Source organism: Dysidea avara, chromosome 8, assembly GCF_963678975.1.
Source record: "Dysidea avara chromosome 8, odDysAvar1.4, whole genome shotgun sequence".
Classification (NCBI taxonomy): Eukaryota; Metazoa; Porifera; class Demospongiae; order Dictyoceratida; family Dysideidae; genus Dysidea; species Dysidea avara.
Genome location: NC_089279.1, coordinates 3,161,379 through 3,176,929, shown reverse-complemented (window position 1 = coordinate 3,176,929; position 15,551 = coordinate 3,161,379). Strand labels below are relative to the sequence as shown.

The 15,551-nt window shown below is 37.7% G+C and overlaps 1 protein-coding gene across 1 annotated transcript in view; it reads left to right on the top strand.

The window, feature by feature from the left end:
• LOC136263257 (piezo-type mechanosensitive ion channel component 2-like) overlaps positions 1-15,551 on the top strand; it is a 37,009-nt gene that overhangs the window by 9,437 nt on the left and 12,021 nt on the right. The window contains exons 6-14 of the mRNA XM_066057767.1: positions 854-1,025; positions 1,086-1,151; positions 2,809-2,985; positions 3,667-3,933; positions 6,694-6,859; positions 7,823-8,025; positions 9,319-9,485; positions 12,069-12,762; positions 13,116-15,527. Of these exons, the coding sequence (XP_065913839.1) occupies positions 854-1,025; positions 1,086-1,151; positions 2,809-2,985; positions 3,667-3,933; positions 6,694-6,859; positions 7,823-8,025; positions 9,319-9,485; positions 12,069-12,762; positions 13,116-15,527 (4,324 nt within the window). The remainder of the gene's footprint in view (positions 1-853; positions 1,026-1,085; positions 1,152-2,808; positions 2,986-3,666; positions 3,934-6,693; positions 6,860-7,822; positions 8,026-9,318; positions 9,486-12,068; positions 12,763-13,115; positions 15,528-15,551) is intronic.

Genomic DNA, 15,551 nt, shown 5'->3' with positions numbered 1-15,551 from the left:
TTTGTCCTGCATTGTCAGTACGTGTGTCTGTATGTTGCTTGTCCCATAGTTGTCTGTTCATGTGTGTTGCTCTGCAATGACTGTATGTGTATCCGTACATCCAACCAATCCAATACACCTCGTGGCTTTGTTAGGTAAAATGCGTGTGGTATGTATACAACTGTGAATTTTATTCTGTACTTATTAAGGCTTTGTCTGTAGGACACCTGATATCTGACAAAAGGGTTTACACTATGCACTAGCAGTGTTGGGAGTAACGCGTTACGTAATATTATTACTTTTGTGGTACCTAAGTAATATAACAAAATACGCTATAAAAACAGGTAATATAACGCAAGTTACTTTACTTACAAATGTAACGCGTTACCTAAGTAATATAGTTACTGTAACAAATCTAATATTACATAATATTATTACTACAAGTAACAAAGTTACTAATTTCGTTAGTTATCCTCTGAGTAACGCCTAGCCACAACGAAGTAACGAAGCCTACTGAATGAAGTTTATTCACCAGCTTCTTACTTATAACCAAGATTTGCACGTTGTCCAACAACGCAATCATGTCACGTGATAAGGTGGTAGTTTCACACGTGACAGCTTAAGGCTGTGGACACAAAGTAATATAATACGTAATATTATTATAGTTACTTTATTTTATGGGTAATATGTAACTGTAACTAAATAGTTCAGTTGCAAGTAATATGTAATATGTAACTAGTTACTTTAAGAAAGTAACTTGCCCAACACTATGCACTAGGTTTAGTTGTACAATCTTACATGCAACAGCCAATATGTCATACAGAGGGATGACTTGTGACCAACCTCCCCCTGAGATGTATGTCTTGTCTAACAGGATTTTTGGGCTAGCTGGGATTGTGAGGACGAACTGTAGTGTGAACCAGACAGACAAGCTTCTTACTCATCACGACTTGAAATGGCCAATATATGTCAACCCAATATCCTTGTTGATCCTGTTTTGGTTGTCTGCAAGTGCAGTGCGACATCAACTATTCTATGGGGTCAAGGTAGGCAAGACAGTACAATGTTAGATATTACCATACTTTGTGTTTGTGGTTTGCTTACAGTCACAACGAAGTCGTCACAGCCAGAATAAAACATCGGATCGTCAGACAAGATACAAACTGTTACCTGTAAGTAGTCCACTGACTCCACTACTGAATTCCATACCGGTACCTGCACTAAATCACTCAATAAATATTCCAATAGTAGATCTGTATTTTGACCAAATGTGCAAGCCCTCCTCTTCTTTGTCACTCTCAAGTTACAGTGTGTTATGCATGTTACTAAATAAACATATGTAGGAAGCTGTATTTTTGATTTAGGAAGATTTATAAGGAATACAGGAGTGTCTCCCAGAGTCCTTCAGAGGCTGATCTAAGGGTGTTTCTGAGGTTTCAGACAATTTTGCAAAGGTATCAAAAGTTCAAATCAAAATACTCTAATAGAGCAGTCACATTTTGTATTATAATAGTCTACCTATACCAACATAGTAAAAATAGTTTAAGATAATATCTCAGAGTGTTTAAGACCTGAAATTATTCCTGGTGGCCCCAAAAAGACATCCATGTGATCATGCCTGTTGTATGCTTCACATTTCACATAGCCCCACCTCTTAACTGATACTAGCAGAGCAAGCAAGTAAAACCTATATCAATCAATTCCTAATATATGTTCAGCTTTAATAAATTTTTGGTGAAAATTGTTACCTGAATTCAGTTTCAGAATACATAATTTTCCCTGAGGGGGAGTATGCCCCAGAAAGTTTTGGAAACTTGTCACCAAAATTCCTGAAGTTTCCCCTGTCCTTCATGCAGCACTCTTATTTTTTTAACTAACTATATAAAATTAATATGTTGTGTGGTTAAGTCTTATTATGTCCAGCATTTCATTTGTATTGAGTTTTTGCTGTTCAAGAGACTTTTCCTGTTAGGGTGGTAGCTTGTGGCAACTGCCATTTATTTCAAAACACATTCATGCAGAACCCCATAATTATAAGTGCCACAAGGTACTTATGGCGCTTCTACCTTGTGGCACTTATGGGCTCCTGTATGCATGTATTTACTCAATTACACTATGTATTTCTTACAGTATTGCTAGCAACAGCATTGTATGTGGGTCAGTGCTGTTGACCCGTTTGACCCACTGACCCAAATAGTAATCCGGATGGGACCCGGATCTGACCTGCATGTGACCCAGTTTAATTAAAATAGAGGCGTGCCCCAAGAGCTAGATTAAGTCCACAAGTTCCACTAATCAGCCCTACATTTTTTTACACTATAAAAAATTGTCTGCAAAAAGTGAGTAGCTACATATTATCAAGTGAGTGTGGCTCCACGTACATATTATCAAGTGGGGGTGGCTCCACATAAGTTTACATGCAGCTACAGAAGTTCCAGAAGTCAGTTATCTACATTTCAAGTAGCAACATGGATCTGGTGATGCATGCATACCCACAAAGCACAGCTGGTACAATTCTGATAAGTGGGCGTGGCTCTACATACCCTGCACAGACAGCTAAGCATATACCTGAATGGTGGGTGTGGCTCCACATAAGTTTCTTAAGTGTTTACAACTGCATTTCCATCAATACAATCGAGCTAGTTAACTTATAGTCACACGTGATCTCATCCGGGTCAGACCCAGATATTCAGTGAAGTGGATAAGACCCACTTAACCCGGACAAAATGTGACCCAAATGACCCGGATAATCCGGATTACCTGGCCCACTTACAATGCTGGCTAGCAATACTATTAGCATGTGACTAGCCTTTTTGCACTTATTATTAGCCAAAGGAACTCCAAATTGTGGCATCTGCTGATGAAGATGGTGATCAGATGATTGTTGGGGAAACACTCTGGATGGTCAATGACCCACAGAAGTCTGGTATAATTAATGCTGGACTGAGATGGCTAGCAAGGTCCTTTATGAGAGTGAACTTTGTTTTCACCCTTGTGGCCATGATGGTGAGAATTATTTGGGGATGTAAGCATAGTTAATCTGTTCTGAGATACATGTATGTATGTTCCGTGCTCTGTTGCAGAATTCAGTACATCAAGAATCAAAATGCTATCTGTGCATATATTTTCAATATTATATAATGGTTACCCTCTTTCAGAATTTACCCAATAGACCTGTCAAGCTCATTTCTCCTTACTTCCCAGGAAGTCTGGAACCTTCCACCCCTTCATTTTTAGAGGAAGGGTCTGGTGATGATAGTATATGATACTTGTGCTACTGCCATAATAGTGGTAGAGCCAATCAAATTACAGTATTGTTTAAGAGTTATGTATCTATGGCGCCTTGACTCTCTGTGATGTTTTATTGAGATAAAAATGGGTGCACAAATAAACTTGTTGATGTCAGAAGACAAAATTTTGTGCATTTCCTAGAAGAATAGTTGGATTGTTGGGTTTAAAATGTTGAAAGATGGCCAGCAAAGATCAATTAATAAGCCAACATGATGTTTGTTACTAACCTCATATACGTGTGCAATCACAACAGTTTTGGTTGCAAACGTACTGTCACCAGACCCTTACTCTAAAAGTGAAGGGGTGGGCAGCACCAGAGTAACTTCCCGGGGCTGAGATTACATCATAAATTGGCACACTACAAACTATTTAGTGTTTTTTTTTTTGTTGTTATAGGTTTGGTCAATTGCATTCCCATCCTGGACATCATTTGTTCTCCTCATGTGGTCCTGTATAGTTTGGGTCACTCCGAGGTTCAATGCTAAGGATACAGTGTACTGCACTACTCCATTGTTAGTACTCTATGCCATCACCTTGTTGATCATACAATACCTCTACAACTTGGACCTCACTGAAGATGAACTAGAGAGTAGTGTTGATGCTGGTCTGATTAGATATTCATCACATCTTGATGTAACACGTGTGTGGGCCATTGTTATAAAGGTACTGTGTTATGTTATATGATAAGCAGTCTGGATGTGTACACTAGGCTTTAGCTATGTTGACGATTGGTATAAAATTCAATGATGCTGAAAGCTGATGTATAGTTATTCATTAGTTCACTTTGATATTGTACGGATTACAGCCAGATATACTATGCTGCCTGCTGTCTATTTTGCTTAGACTTTCTGGGGTTTTGTCGACAATCTTTTCTGGAAATACAGCTCTGCTTTCAGCAAAATTGCAGTAATTAAAGGATTCTACCATAATTAGCTTTTTTTCGTTGTAAAAAAAAATTCATATGCAAAATTTGTACGAAAATTTCTTGCATGAAATTTTTTATACAAATCTAACTATTCTAATAGAGCAGTCATTTATGTAAATCGTACAAAAATATTTACACGAAAATTTTTATTACGAAAAATTTTGCACAAAAATAAAGCAAATTACAGTATGTCAGTTCTTTTATGCAAGGCGCACACCAAAATTTGTTCGAGCCATTACTTTGATACACATTATGGGGATTAGACACGTGATTACAGAGTTTGTACTGGCTTCTTAGTGGCTGATATGCAGCAAAATCAACATAGAGAATGTCTGGCCAACCATATCAGGCCATCTGCTAGTACACCACTGATCTTGCCAAGCCAGATCCTCCACAAAGCCACAAAGTGCCATTTGAGTTTGCCACACCACCCAGAAAAGATGTCTGTTAAAATCAGCCTCGAGTAGTTTGACGGTCAAAACCAATAGTATGATAGCATAGCTATCCACTGGTGATGTTAGTTTGATTTTGCCTGATGTGTAATTTTGATTGGTTTGTAATATCTGGTCACAAACATGCATTTAACTGTGGTACACATAACGTATGGATGTAAATGTATATGCCAAGTTTGTAAAATTCCAATAAATTACAGTATTCAGTGTTACAGGGTAATGAGAATAGGTTGAAATTTGCTCTGTATACCTCAAGCACAACTTAATGGAGGTGGTGGGATGTCCTTAAGTAACTAGATCCCTGTAGAAAAAAGGGAACCTCCTCCCAATTTTTTTTGAAACAGAGAACAACACATCTAGGGTAGCATCTTGGTATGCTTTGCTGAAAGTAAATCAGCAAGATGACCGTAGAAAATGATAGCTTTTCTGCCCAGGCCACCAAATGTAGAAAATACCAAGGAAATGAGCAAGGCAAACTTAATAGCTAAGTAATCATCATACTCATGTGCACGATCCTTCTCCAGTTCAAGTCTATGAAAAATGGAAGAAATGGAGTTATTTAGGTAGCTTGGTGTGTTTGAGTGAAAACCTCTTCAGTGCATCAAAAATGCACTTTGCCAGGCCCCTTGCAGGCATCATCATTCCTGTCTGGTGTAACAACTTGACACAAATAGTATGCAACATGTATAATGTGTGATTGTTAAGGTAGTTGCATAATTGTGTTAAGGTGTGTGATTATTGTAATGAATAAATAATAATTCAGAAGATGGGAACTGCAGCTAGAGCAATCATCATTAAAGTGTCTTTAGTAGTTTTCAAAAAATTGAAGTAATAGGTATAGAGTTGCAAAGCAAAAACCAACTGATGTGTTACCTTGGGCGAAATACTCTAATAGAACAGTCAATCAGTAGTGCAGCAGAAATTGAAAAAGTTGTCCAAAATTCAAATGAAAGACTTCTAAACACCCAAATGCTCAGCCACTGCCAGTTTTTGTCTCCTGAAAATTCTACTTGGCAGCCAAGCATTGGCTACAAATGTAATACTAATAGTAACGGCCTGCACTTAGAATAATTATCATATATTTTTGATTGTTTCTAAACCTCCTAACAAGTGTTTTAATATCTCACATACCTTTCATTACAAGTTTGCTTATAAAAAAATTGATGATATTGCATATTTTCGATATTCCATCTGTCATAAGTAAAACATGCACCCACTATTACTAAAGTTGTATAACAATGTTGTAAACACAGGTGCTGTTTGCATGATGGCTTTGGCTATCACTTGTAGAAGATATAGTCTTCTTACAGGTCCCTAGATGGATGTAATTTAATAAAACCTTTGTAAAGTCAATGTGTTTACATTTAGGATTCAAAGGGAGTGTCAGATCTATCTCAGTTGTTGTGATTCCTTTGGCACAACTGGTCAAGGCACAACTGGTCAAGTCACCACTGGGTCAGGGAATTTTTGCACCCGACAGTGTATAAGATCCTGACTACCTGTATGTTTACAGACTTTAGTCCCTTGTGGGATAGCACTATACCTATCTAAGATGTAGCTGGTCACACTACATTATGGGATGTGAAATGTGCTACTATGGATACTAGTCGATACATTTATTTTTAACCATATATGGGAATAATTTTACTTGATCATGATTTGTTGTAATAAAACACTGAATTTCATACTTGTGTTCTGTGTAAGTCAGACTGTGAATATAATGGCATCCAGTTGTATCTTCCCTGTGAGTACATCATTGTAATAATTCAAAGTAACCAGACCTTACTTCATCATGGGTTACTCTCCAGAGGAGATGGGCGTACAAAATGTGGCAATGTGTGATTGCTTGCATTATTGATATAGTTGTATTTTGTGTGCATGAAGGAGGTAGGAAGCAAATTAATATGAGGTCCTACTATGTCTCCTACGTATAGGTTATTAATTCTGGTGTTGATATAATATGTAGAGCTTTTGATTTGGGTGCTGTTGTTTAACCACCTTCCTCTGGTCACTAGTGTACAGACATCTCTTGATTTTGTTATGTAGTCACTATGTACTGGATTGTTCTTGTGCTCATTGTTTGAGCTCATCTCATTGCACAAGAGTCGATGGTATGCCTTCCTGCAACGCCATTGCAGGTCTAGCAATGGCGTCACTTTGGAGACTGGAATGACTAGGCTGCCAGATGATGGGACCTCTCTTGATCAGTCTGGTCAGTTTATAATGTCAAGAATAGTGGCACGTGTCTAATAACATCAATTAAACATAACTGACTCTTTTATTAGAGTATTTTGTGTACACTAGTGATATGTGATACGTGTCAATACATATTATCAGAATGTGTGAAATAATTAAAAATTTACAAATCACTGTGTTACCATTAAGATAGTTTCACACCTGTTAAATTATTTATCAGAATTTGTAATAATTCAAGGTGCTGATTAACAATTGTAAAGCTGATTAATTGATTGGAATGGTTAATTTTGGTCATAAATATTTAAGTTGTCAAATGTGATGCTAAGACTGATTTTCCAAAATCAGGTCACATTTATATAATTGTTGGTTATGAAGGTCTAGTTTTGTGCAATTAATGCATTTAGTATGATGGTTGGCTTTGTACAGTGTAGCAAAGTAGCTAGGTTGTTTACCAGTTTTCTAGACCTTATAGTTTGACTGTGCAATGGAGTTATTGCTGCATGGTAATCAACTGCCTGTGCATCACTTAAATGCACTTAGGGTTCTTGTGTAAAAGTGTGCTGTATCATGTATTATCGTGTTGATGATACACAGTTGTTACACTGTAATATGCTCTGTCTTGCATATGCACATCACTAGGTATATACAGCTAATGGAAGATCAAGCTTTTACATTGGAAACTTCTGGCTGGTTAATACCTGTTAACTACTGGTTGTGTAGTTTTTTTGTTGCCAATAAACATATTTTTTTCTATAGCAACTTTACAACATTTATTTTCAAAAATGTCCTAGTCACCTGCAAGTTTTCCACCAGCTCTTGGAATACACTTGAATTTTGGACATACATTGTATGATGTATCACAGATGTAAACTGTTATGATAATGAAGTCCTTAAAAATGCCTGCATATAATAGCAGTGTCAGCTACCTATAGATTATACTATTGACTTCAACTACAAGATTGTATTCTTTTATTTTCAGACCAGCCGGACACTCAGGAAACCAGTGTCTTAACTAAAGAATTACATAATGTTGCTGTACCAATTGACTTCTACAAGTACCTGAAGCAGTACTGGATTGTTGTGACAGTTGGTGCCTTCTTGTTAGTGATCCTTGTGGGAGAAGTGACTCTATTCAAAGTTGTCTTCATGATCTTCTTCCTGCTGTTTATATTTGCTTATGAGGTCAGTGTCTATGTTTCTGTTCAGGGTAGAGCATCTCCCATTCCTAATTCGAGTTGAATCTGCCCAGCTGTCAATGGGATATACATGCCTTCATAATTTGTCTTATTTCAGTTCTTCATAATTTGTCTTATTTCAGTTCTTCATATAGCCACACAGTCTTCCGACAGTTTCTGTAGTAAAAGGAAAAAAAGTTTAAAAGAATTACCAAAGCCAACCATAGGCTGGCTTTGGAACTTGCAAATACAAACAGAAGTGATATCCGCACAAAATTACTGCTACTAATAGATTTTAACAATGGCTATGTGCATTGTTACAATTTATTAGTATTAACATCACTGCAGCCATTTGTTGGCCGCCAGCCTTTTGATTTCACAACTTTTTCACCCAGGCTTTTAAGGCCGTACCTTTTTCACAGCTTGGCTGCTTTTGTGCAGTAATAATTACTTGTATGAAACGTTGGGTATGGGTTTGGGGATGTCAGTTTATGCTAGTGATTTTATTTGGGGTGAAAGAATTTGTAGGTTATTTTTGGGGGAAAATTATCACAATTTTTATCAGCTTTTTAAGATGAAAGTTTTTGTGTATTGGCTATAATTATATGAAGTGGATATGTTTGTACTATGGGGGTAGGGTACCATTGGGATGCTGTGATTGGGTTGTCAGCAAAAAAAACATTTATAGTTATACTGTGGCTGGTGATGTTGAAAGAAGACATGGTGGCAGTTAGATGGTCAAAATAATCCTCCCCTTTACTATCCTAGTTTTCTCTTGATTTTTTTCATCACCGTGTTATCCCTCATGCAGTATCCATTAGCATTATTAGCATGATTCTAGAAATTGGTACTGTTCCAAGTTTCAGCCAACAAATTGCTAGGGTTTGGTGGCAATTCTTCTTTCACATGTTTATAAAATATTTAAGCAGTACCATTTTAATTGAGTGATGCATTGAGCAAATGTTTCGAGAGAAAATGTTTTCATCAATAGCTGTCAATTCATGGAAACTACAAAAAATTTCCCCTCAAGTCTTTTTTTGCTTTACAAATAAATAGATCACAGTGATAACTACATAGAGGATGTGGGACTATTGTACTCAGGATGTGGATAATAGGAATATGACCAGATCACTGTGTAATAAAGTTACATACAAATCTACTTATTTTTAACGTAACCACTTGCTTAATGAATCTCAAACTTTGACTGGATAAAACTCCATCACATCAATTGTACCCATACGTATTTGTATAATGGTAACTACCCTTGTGTATCAGTTTTACTTGTCACATTGTATTACAGTTCTTCCCCTACTATTGGTACAAGATTATGGAGCCGTTATGGACCATCCTTGTCTTCTATGCCTTCCTTGAGTTGACTGCCATCTACACCTATCAGTTCAGCTATGTGAGAGATGCTTGGATGGCTGCTGTTAACTCGTCACACAATCATCTGTCTGCTGATGAAATGTACGTTGTTGTTGGTACTGTATCATAGTATAGAGAAAGAGAATTTTATTTTGAAGCAGTGAATGATGTCATATCTTAACTTAGATTACAACAAGTTTGGTACTGAAATTTGGTTGGTTGAAAATGTGGTCTCTAAATCCCGTAGTGCCACTTATGTCCTATGGAGACCACACTCTGACGCGATACAAAACATGGTAATTACAAACCTGTAACATTGGTAATGCATGGGTGTTCAAATGGATAGTAACAACATCCATACTGAATTAGAGGGAAGTGTAATGGGCATGTTTGTACTACATTTCTTGTTTACATGCAAGCAGCTGTCAAGGCACAACAATGAGTTGTAGTTGTACTTTGAAACACAGCACAAGCCTGTAACATTGGCAATGCATGGGCATTTAAATGGGCAGTAACAGCCACGCTGAACTAGAGGGAGGTGTAGAAGGCTTATTTCTACTAATTAACAATACTTTTCTCTTTTACAAGCAGTTGTCAATAGACTTGTGCCAACTATGCTGGCATAATTTTGAACATAGTAGGTTAGCAAAAACATCAAACATTGTCAGCATATTAAATAGGATGATTTTAATTAAACTGTAATGTGTACGCCAAAATACTGCAAAACATGAACACATTACATGTTAGCCCTGTGGTTCATACCAAGAAAATGTGTAACATTGTTTCTTGGCTAATTATTCACATTTTGTGGGAATTAGGTTGAGATACTCTAATAGAGCAGTCACTTACTGTAATACATCAGTCAGGAAAGGCTGTTATACTCTAATAAAACAGCCAACTCTAGAGCATAATCTTGATTTTAAAACCATAAATTTGAGCATAATAGGCTTGATTTTTGAACACTGCTCAAAAGCATAATAGGCTATTTTCAAAGCATAATTGGCTCAAGCCTAGCTATCAACTCAGGGTGCAATAATGAGTTGTAGTCTAAATAAGTTGGACGTCAAGAACCGGTGGGTTCTGTAGGATTTAGAAACCCTCAGGCCCTTAGTATATAGTTCTCAAGTGCAGCGAGTGCACTACAGATACCTCCATATTAAGGACACAGACACCTTCATATTAAGAACCTGAAACACCTCCACATAGAGATGCATGCCACATCTATGCAAATAAAGACAAAATTTACATTCCTAACACATTTTAAAACCAGGCATGTGCCTGGTTTACTTAATTTGTGTGTGTGTGTGTGTGTGTGTGTGTGTGTGTGTGTGTGTGTGTGTGTGTGTGTGTGTGTGTGTGTGTGTGTGTGTGTGTGTGTGTGTGTGTGTGTGTGTGTGTGTGTGTGTGTGTGTGTACCTATCTACATATCTATCTACCTATATATGTTTGTCCGCACGCAACTACATGAGCAAAATCATTAAAGGGTAAAAGCAGCTTTTACGTGGAAGACGTAAAAGCGAAATGAAGTCTGTATTAACTTGCACACTGGTAGAGTCTAAACTTTGCTCTGAGGTGGTTTCTTTGTGGTAGTCTGAAATACGAGTGTGGCAACTCTCCTCAGACTTTGTGAATTACCTTCCCTTTGGGTTTTAATGGCGTTTAGCAATTGAGAAACAACAGTGCAGGCCTTGTAGACCACCAGAAATAGCCTATCCCTTTAGTTGGAAAGGGGGCGTATCCCGTAGTCTTGCATGGCCAGACCACTTTTTCTCGGCACAGCACTTATTGATTGCATTATAAACGCCTGCTCAATAAAGGGCCTGGTGACAACCAAATTGGCATCTCGTTCTTGTTACCTGCATGTTTTTGTAGACAACGATTTGTGAACAGCAGCTGTATGGTGTGCCCGCTCCAAAAGTTGTAACACCTGTGCAGCTCACAGGTGGCATTGATGCCGATTTACGTAAGTCCAGGTGGCGCAGGCAAATAAGGCCAGAACGAGCTGTAAATTTGATAGTCACCAGACCCTTTTTCGAGAGGCGCTTATAATGCAATCGATAAGTGCCATGCCGAGAAAAAGTGGTCTGGCCATGCGATACTATGTATCCCCAATATATGCAAATGAAAATGAAGATCAGCTTTGAGGCTTTGTCGAGAGAATTTGTGGGAAAAAACACTATAGTCAAACTATAAAACAGTTTAGAAGATACTTCTGTGCGTAATATATTTTTAAAAGTGGTTTGTTTAACAAACATTTCCTTAGCAGTGCACAGCAACATAATTGAAGAATTACGAAAATTTAATGGATTACAAAATCCGAGAATTACAATAAATTAATTATGCATTATTGCACAACATAATAAAATAGTAATACATAGTTGGTTAAATCCAGATGAGTTAGCTAGCTCTGCATGGCACCTGGTTTTTAGAAGTAGCACAACATCAACTTGTTACCTTATGGAGATACACAACAAAAAATATTTATGGTCTTCACAGTAACAAGGCTGCTACAGTAGTACTTTTGGATTTCACCATTACACACATCATCCCCTTGGAGCTATCAATGAGAGGCTTTCTAGTTAAGACACTCTAATAGAACTTTAATAGAACAATCATTCAAATAAGAGGTTTGTGTTTGGATTATGTACAGATGCATTAATTTGCTCCTCTTTCTTCTCATTATAGCCTTGAGAGTATCGGATTATTTGAACGTGAAGTATCCATAGACAATTTGAAAAGTGTTAGAGACTTGTTTGCAATCATTGTTCCTTCAGCAGTGTTTGTGGCAGTGATGGCGTTACAGCTGAAATACTTCAGTCCCCACATCAGTACTGAAGAGCGAATAAGAGAACAAACAGGAGCTGCTCTGCATAGACAGCTGAGTTTTTTGCACACAGGAGATTTACCACTTTATCAATCTTCCAGTAAAGCAGTAAATCAACCACCTGATTCACCTCTAGAAGTCAGCAAGGGGGAAAGAATGGAACCAGAGAAGGATGATTTCAACACTGATGAAGGTACCACTGACCAGCCAAAATATTCTCCCAAAGAGGAAAGACGTCAGCATATTCAAGAGGTGATAGAAACGTACTGGAACTTGGCCCAAAAGACAGTCATTGTTGTTATTGAGGTATTCTGGCGACTGCTGGAGATCTATCTGCCAAAAGCCATAATATTTGTGGTATTTGCAGCAATTCTTGATGAGATTAGTGCCACACATTTCCTGATCTTGGCCATCTTGGTTGTTGCCATACCAATTGAAGTAAACTCATACATGTATCTCGTATTGACCATGTTAATCAGTAGCCTTGCTCTATTGAAGATGCTTTACCAAGTACCATTAGTAGAGAAAGATCATTTAAAATTTTCTAATTGTTTGGTAAGTGTATGTCTTGACCTAATAGCTACTGCAGAATTTAGAATTAAAACTCTGAAGTACAACTGCTTTGCATTTTCTGTTTTCAGTAGTTGTATTGTAAAGTGCAAGCTCATGCACTGTGTAGTTTGTACTAGACCATCTCCTTGGGTAAAGGTTCTACACAAAAATTTAAAAAAAAAATATTCTATAGGTTTTTGTGTAACTGTTTAAAAAGGATTGGTATTTTAGTACTGGTTAATGTAATATGGTCAAGGAAGAGAGATTTTGAAGGTATGGGTTGACAAAATGGTTCTCCTTCACAAAATTTTTCTTTCTTTTGTGGTTTGTAGTTTATGCCATGTTGTCTGTTATAGAACAACACTGTGAATGCCAGTAAACCAAGTGGCAAGATTTACTCCTACAACTATGACAGAGATGACCCCGGGTGGCTGGGTTTTCAGAAGGTAGAGTGCCAGCACTGCAAGGGTTTTAGTGACTACATCAAATATGACATCATTGTGTTACTGCTGTTAGCATTCTATTACACTGTTGCTAGGAGACAGAGAAGATGTTTAAAAGACATTGAGATCCCTGTGAAAGACAAGAGAGCATTGTTTTGGGGTATAACTTCTGAAGAGGCTGACAAATCTATGATTAAGGGTATTGGCTACTTGATCAGTCATATGTTTGACTTTTACGGATTGGAAATTTGCTGGTGTATGATAGCTATAGCAGTATCCATCAGAACTGATGTATATGGTGTGTTGTATGCCATAGCACTAGGTGTGTTTTTACTGATACCACAGACCAAGCTAAAAATAGTGTGGGTACTTTATGTGATTGTACATGGTTGTCTACTACTGTTGCAATACGCCATGTTGGTGAATGTTCCACGTGGGGCCTGTATTGATGACCATGTCCGTGACAACAATACTCTTCTTTGGAACAATATAAATCCTGAAGGACTTCATAAGTGGCTATGGCTACCACCTATTGCTAACAATGAATACTTTATACTAAACAAGAACTGGCTGTGGGCTGATATGTTAATTTATGTTGTGGTTAGTGCCCAACTGCGTAACTTTAAGAAAACTCAAGTGGAAGAGGTTGATGTTCCACCTGGACTCTTCACTGACTTTGTTGCTTTTGCTACTTCAAAGAAACTAGCTGATAATATTAAGAGAATTATGTACAAGCACTTCTTTTGGGTTGCCTTGTTTGTTGTACTTCTAGCTGCTACAATTCAAGTTAGCTTATTAGGTTTGTTGTACCTGTTTGCCTCGTTTACCTTGTTATGGCGGGGACGGATGCTGCACTATCCCATAACCAAGTTGAGAAGGTGGTGGTTTCTCCTACTAACTGTAGTCTGGTTTGTGCTGCTAGTCAAGATATCACTACAGCTCTATACTTGTGTGTACTTTAAGGACAACATTGATAATGACTGTATTGTAGTGCGGCTGTTTAATGCTCAGTGTGATGCAGGGTCATACTATGCCACTAAGTTGTGTAACAAACTACCTCATCATGTTGGTATATGGCTGGACTCATTTGCCTTTGTCATTGTCACTGTACAAATTGTAATATTATCAACACATCGATTTGAGAGTGTGAGAGCTTATCTCTTGTCTGAAGAAAGATTGAAAGAAGCGGAACATGCTACCAGTGACTTGTTGGAAAAAATCAATGAAGAAGTTGAGAAGATGAGAATAAGAGAGAAGATTATAAAGGAAAACATCAAGACAAGGCTGCTAGAAGTACGTACCAAATACAATACCTCAGTAGTGGAGCACTACCTGAGAGCTGGGGTAAAGCTACCCGATCACATTGAGTTCAATGATGAAGACCCTATTGAACTACACCCTACAACAACACAAGATCTGCCGACTATTGGACATGACAGGGCTTCTCCTCTGGGTGACACAGATGAACACAAAGATTTAGATAGACACAGTGACGTGGTCACACTTAAGGATGTAAGCAAACACAGTGATATCAATGTTGTAAGATCCAAGCTCAGCCCAAATGAAGACTCTGAGGGTATTAATGATGAAGAGAAGAAATCACTCTTTCAAGGTATTTGGAAACTGGTTGGAAATGGTCTCTCCTTTATCGATAGTGGCTTAGTGTTGGTGATAAACTGGCTGAGAAACAGAAGCTTGTACTACCGTTATTTGTCAAAGAAAAGAAATGCAAGAAGGAAACAAGCAGGGCTATCCCCTATTCCTCAAATTCATCAAGGAGTAACAGGACCAGTCACAACAGCAGAGATTACACTTGAAGCCACTAATGAACTGAGGATCAACCCCTGTAACAGTCCTAGTAACACAGACAAGGAAAGAACGTTGTCTAGTCCTACAGGTATTAATGATGTTAATGAGATACAAACAGAGGAAGATGGTGTTCTTTGTACACGTGAGGATGTTGCTAGGGTCTGGAGAAGAGTTGTTTATCGTCCTATACAGTTTCTAATAGCTTTATACTATGCTACAGTGGCTAATACTGAATATATCTGCTATTTCTTCATTATATTGAATGTAATAAACAATGGTAGTCTAGTATCACTGGTCTATGCTGCTCTTATGTTCTTGTGGGGATTACTGTCTGTCCCATGGCCAACCAGAAGATTCTGGCTCACCTTGATGTTCTATACAATGTTTGTAATACTAGTGAAGTATGGGGTTCAATTTTATGTTGTAAACTGGATTTATGATGATTTCTCTTTTGGTGTAATTGTGTGGGACATACTGCTGTTAATCTCGATCTTCTACCACCGCAACATGCTGATTGTAAGGGTTCATATACCCCATTAT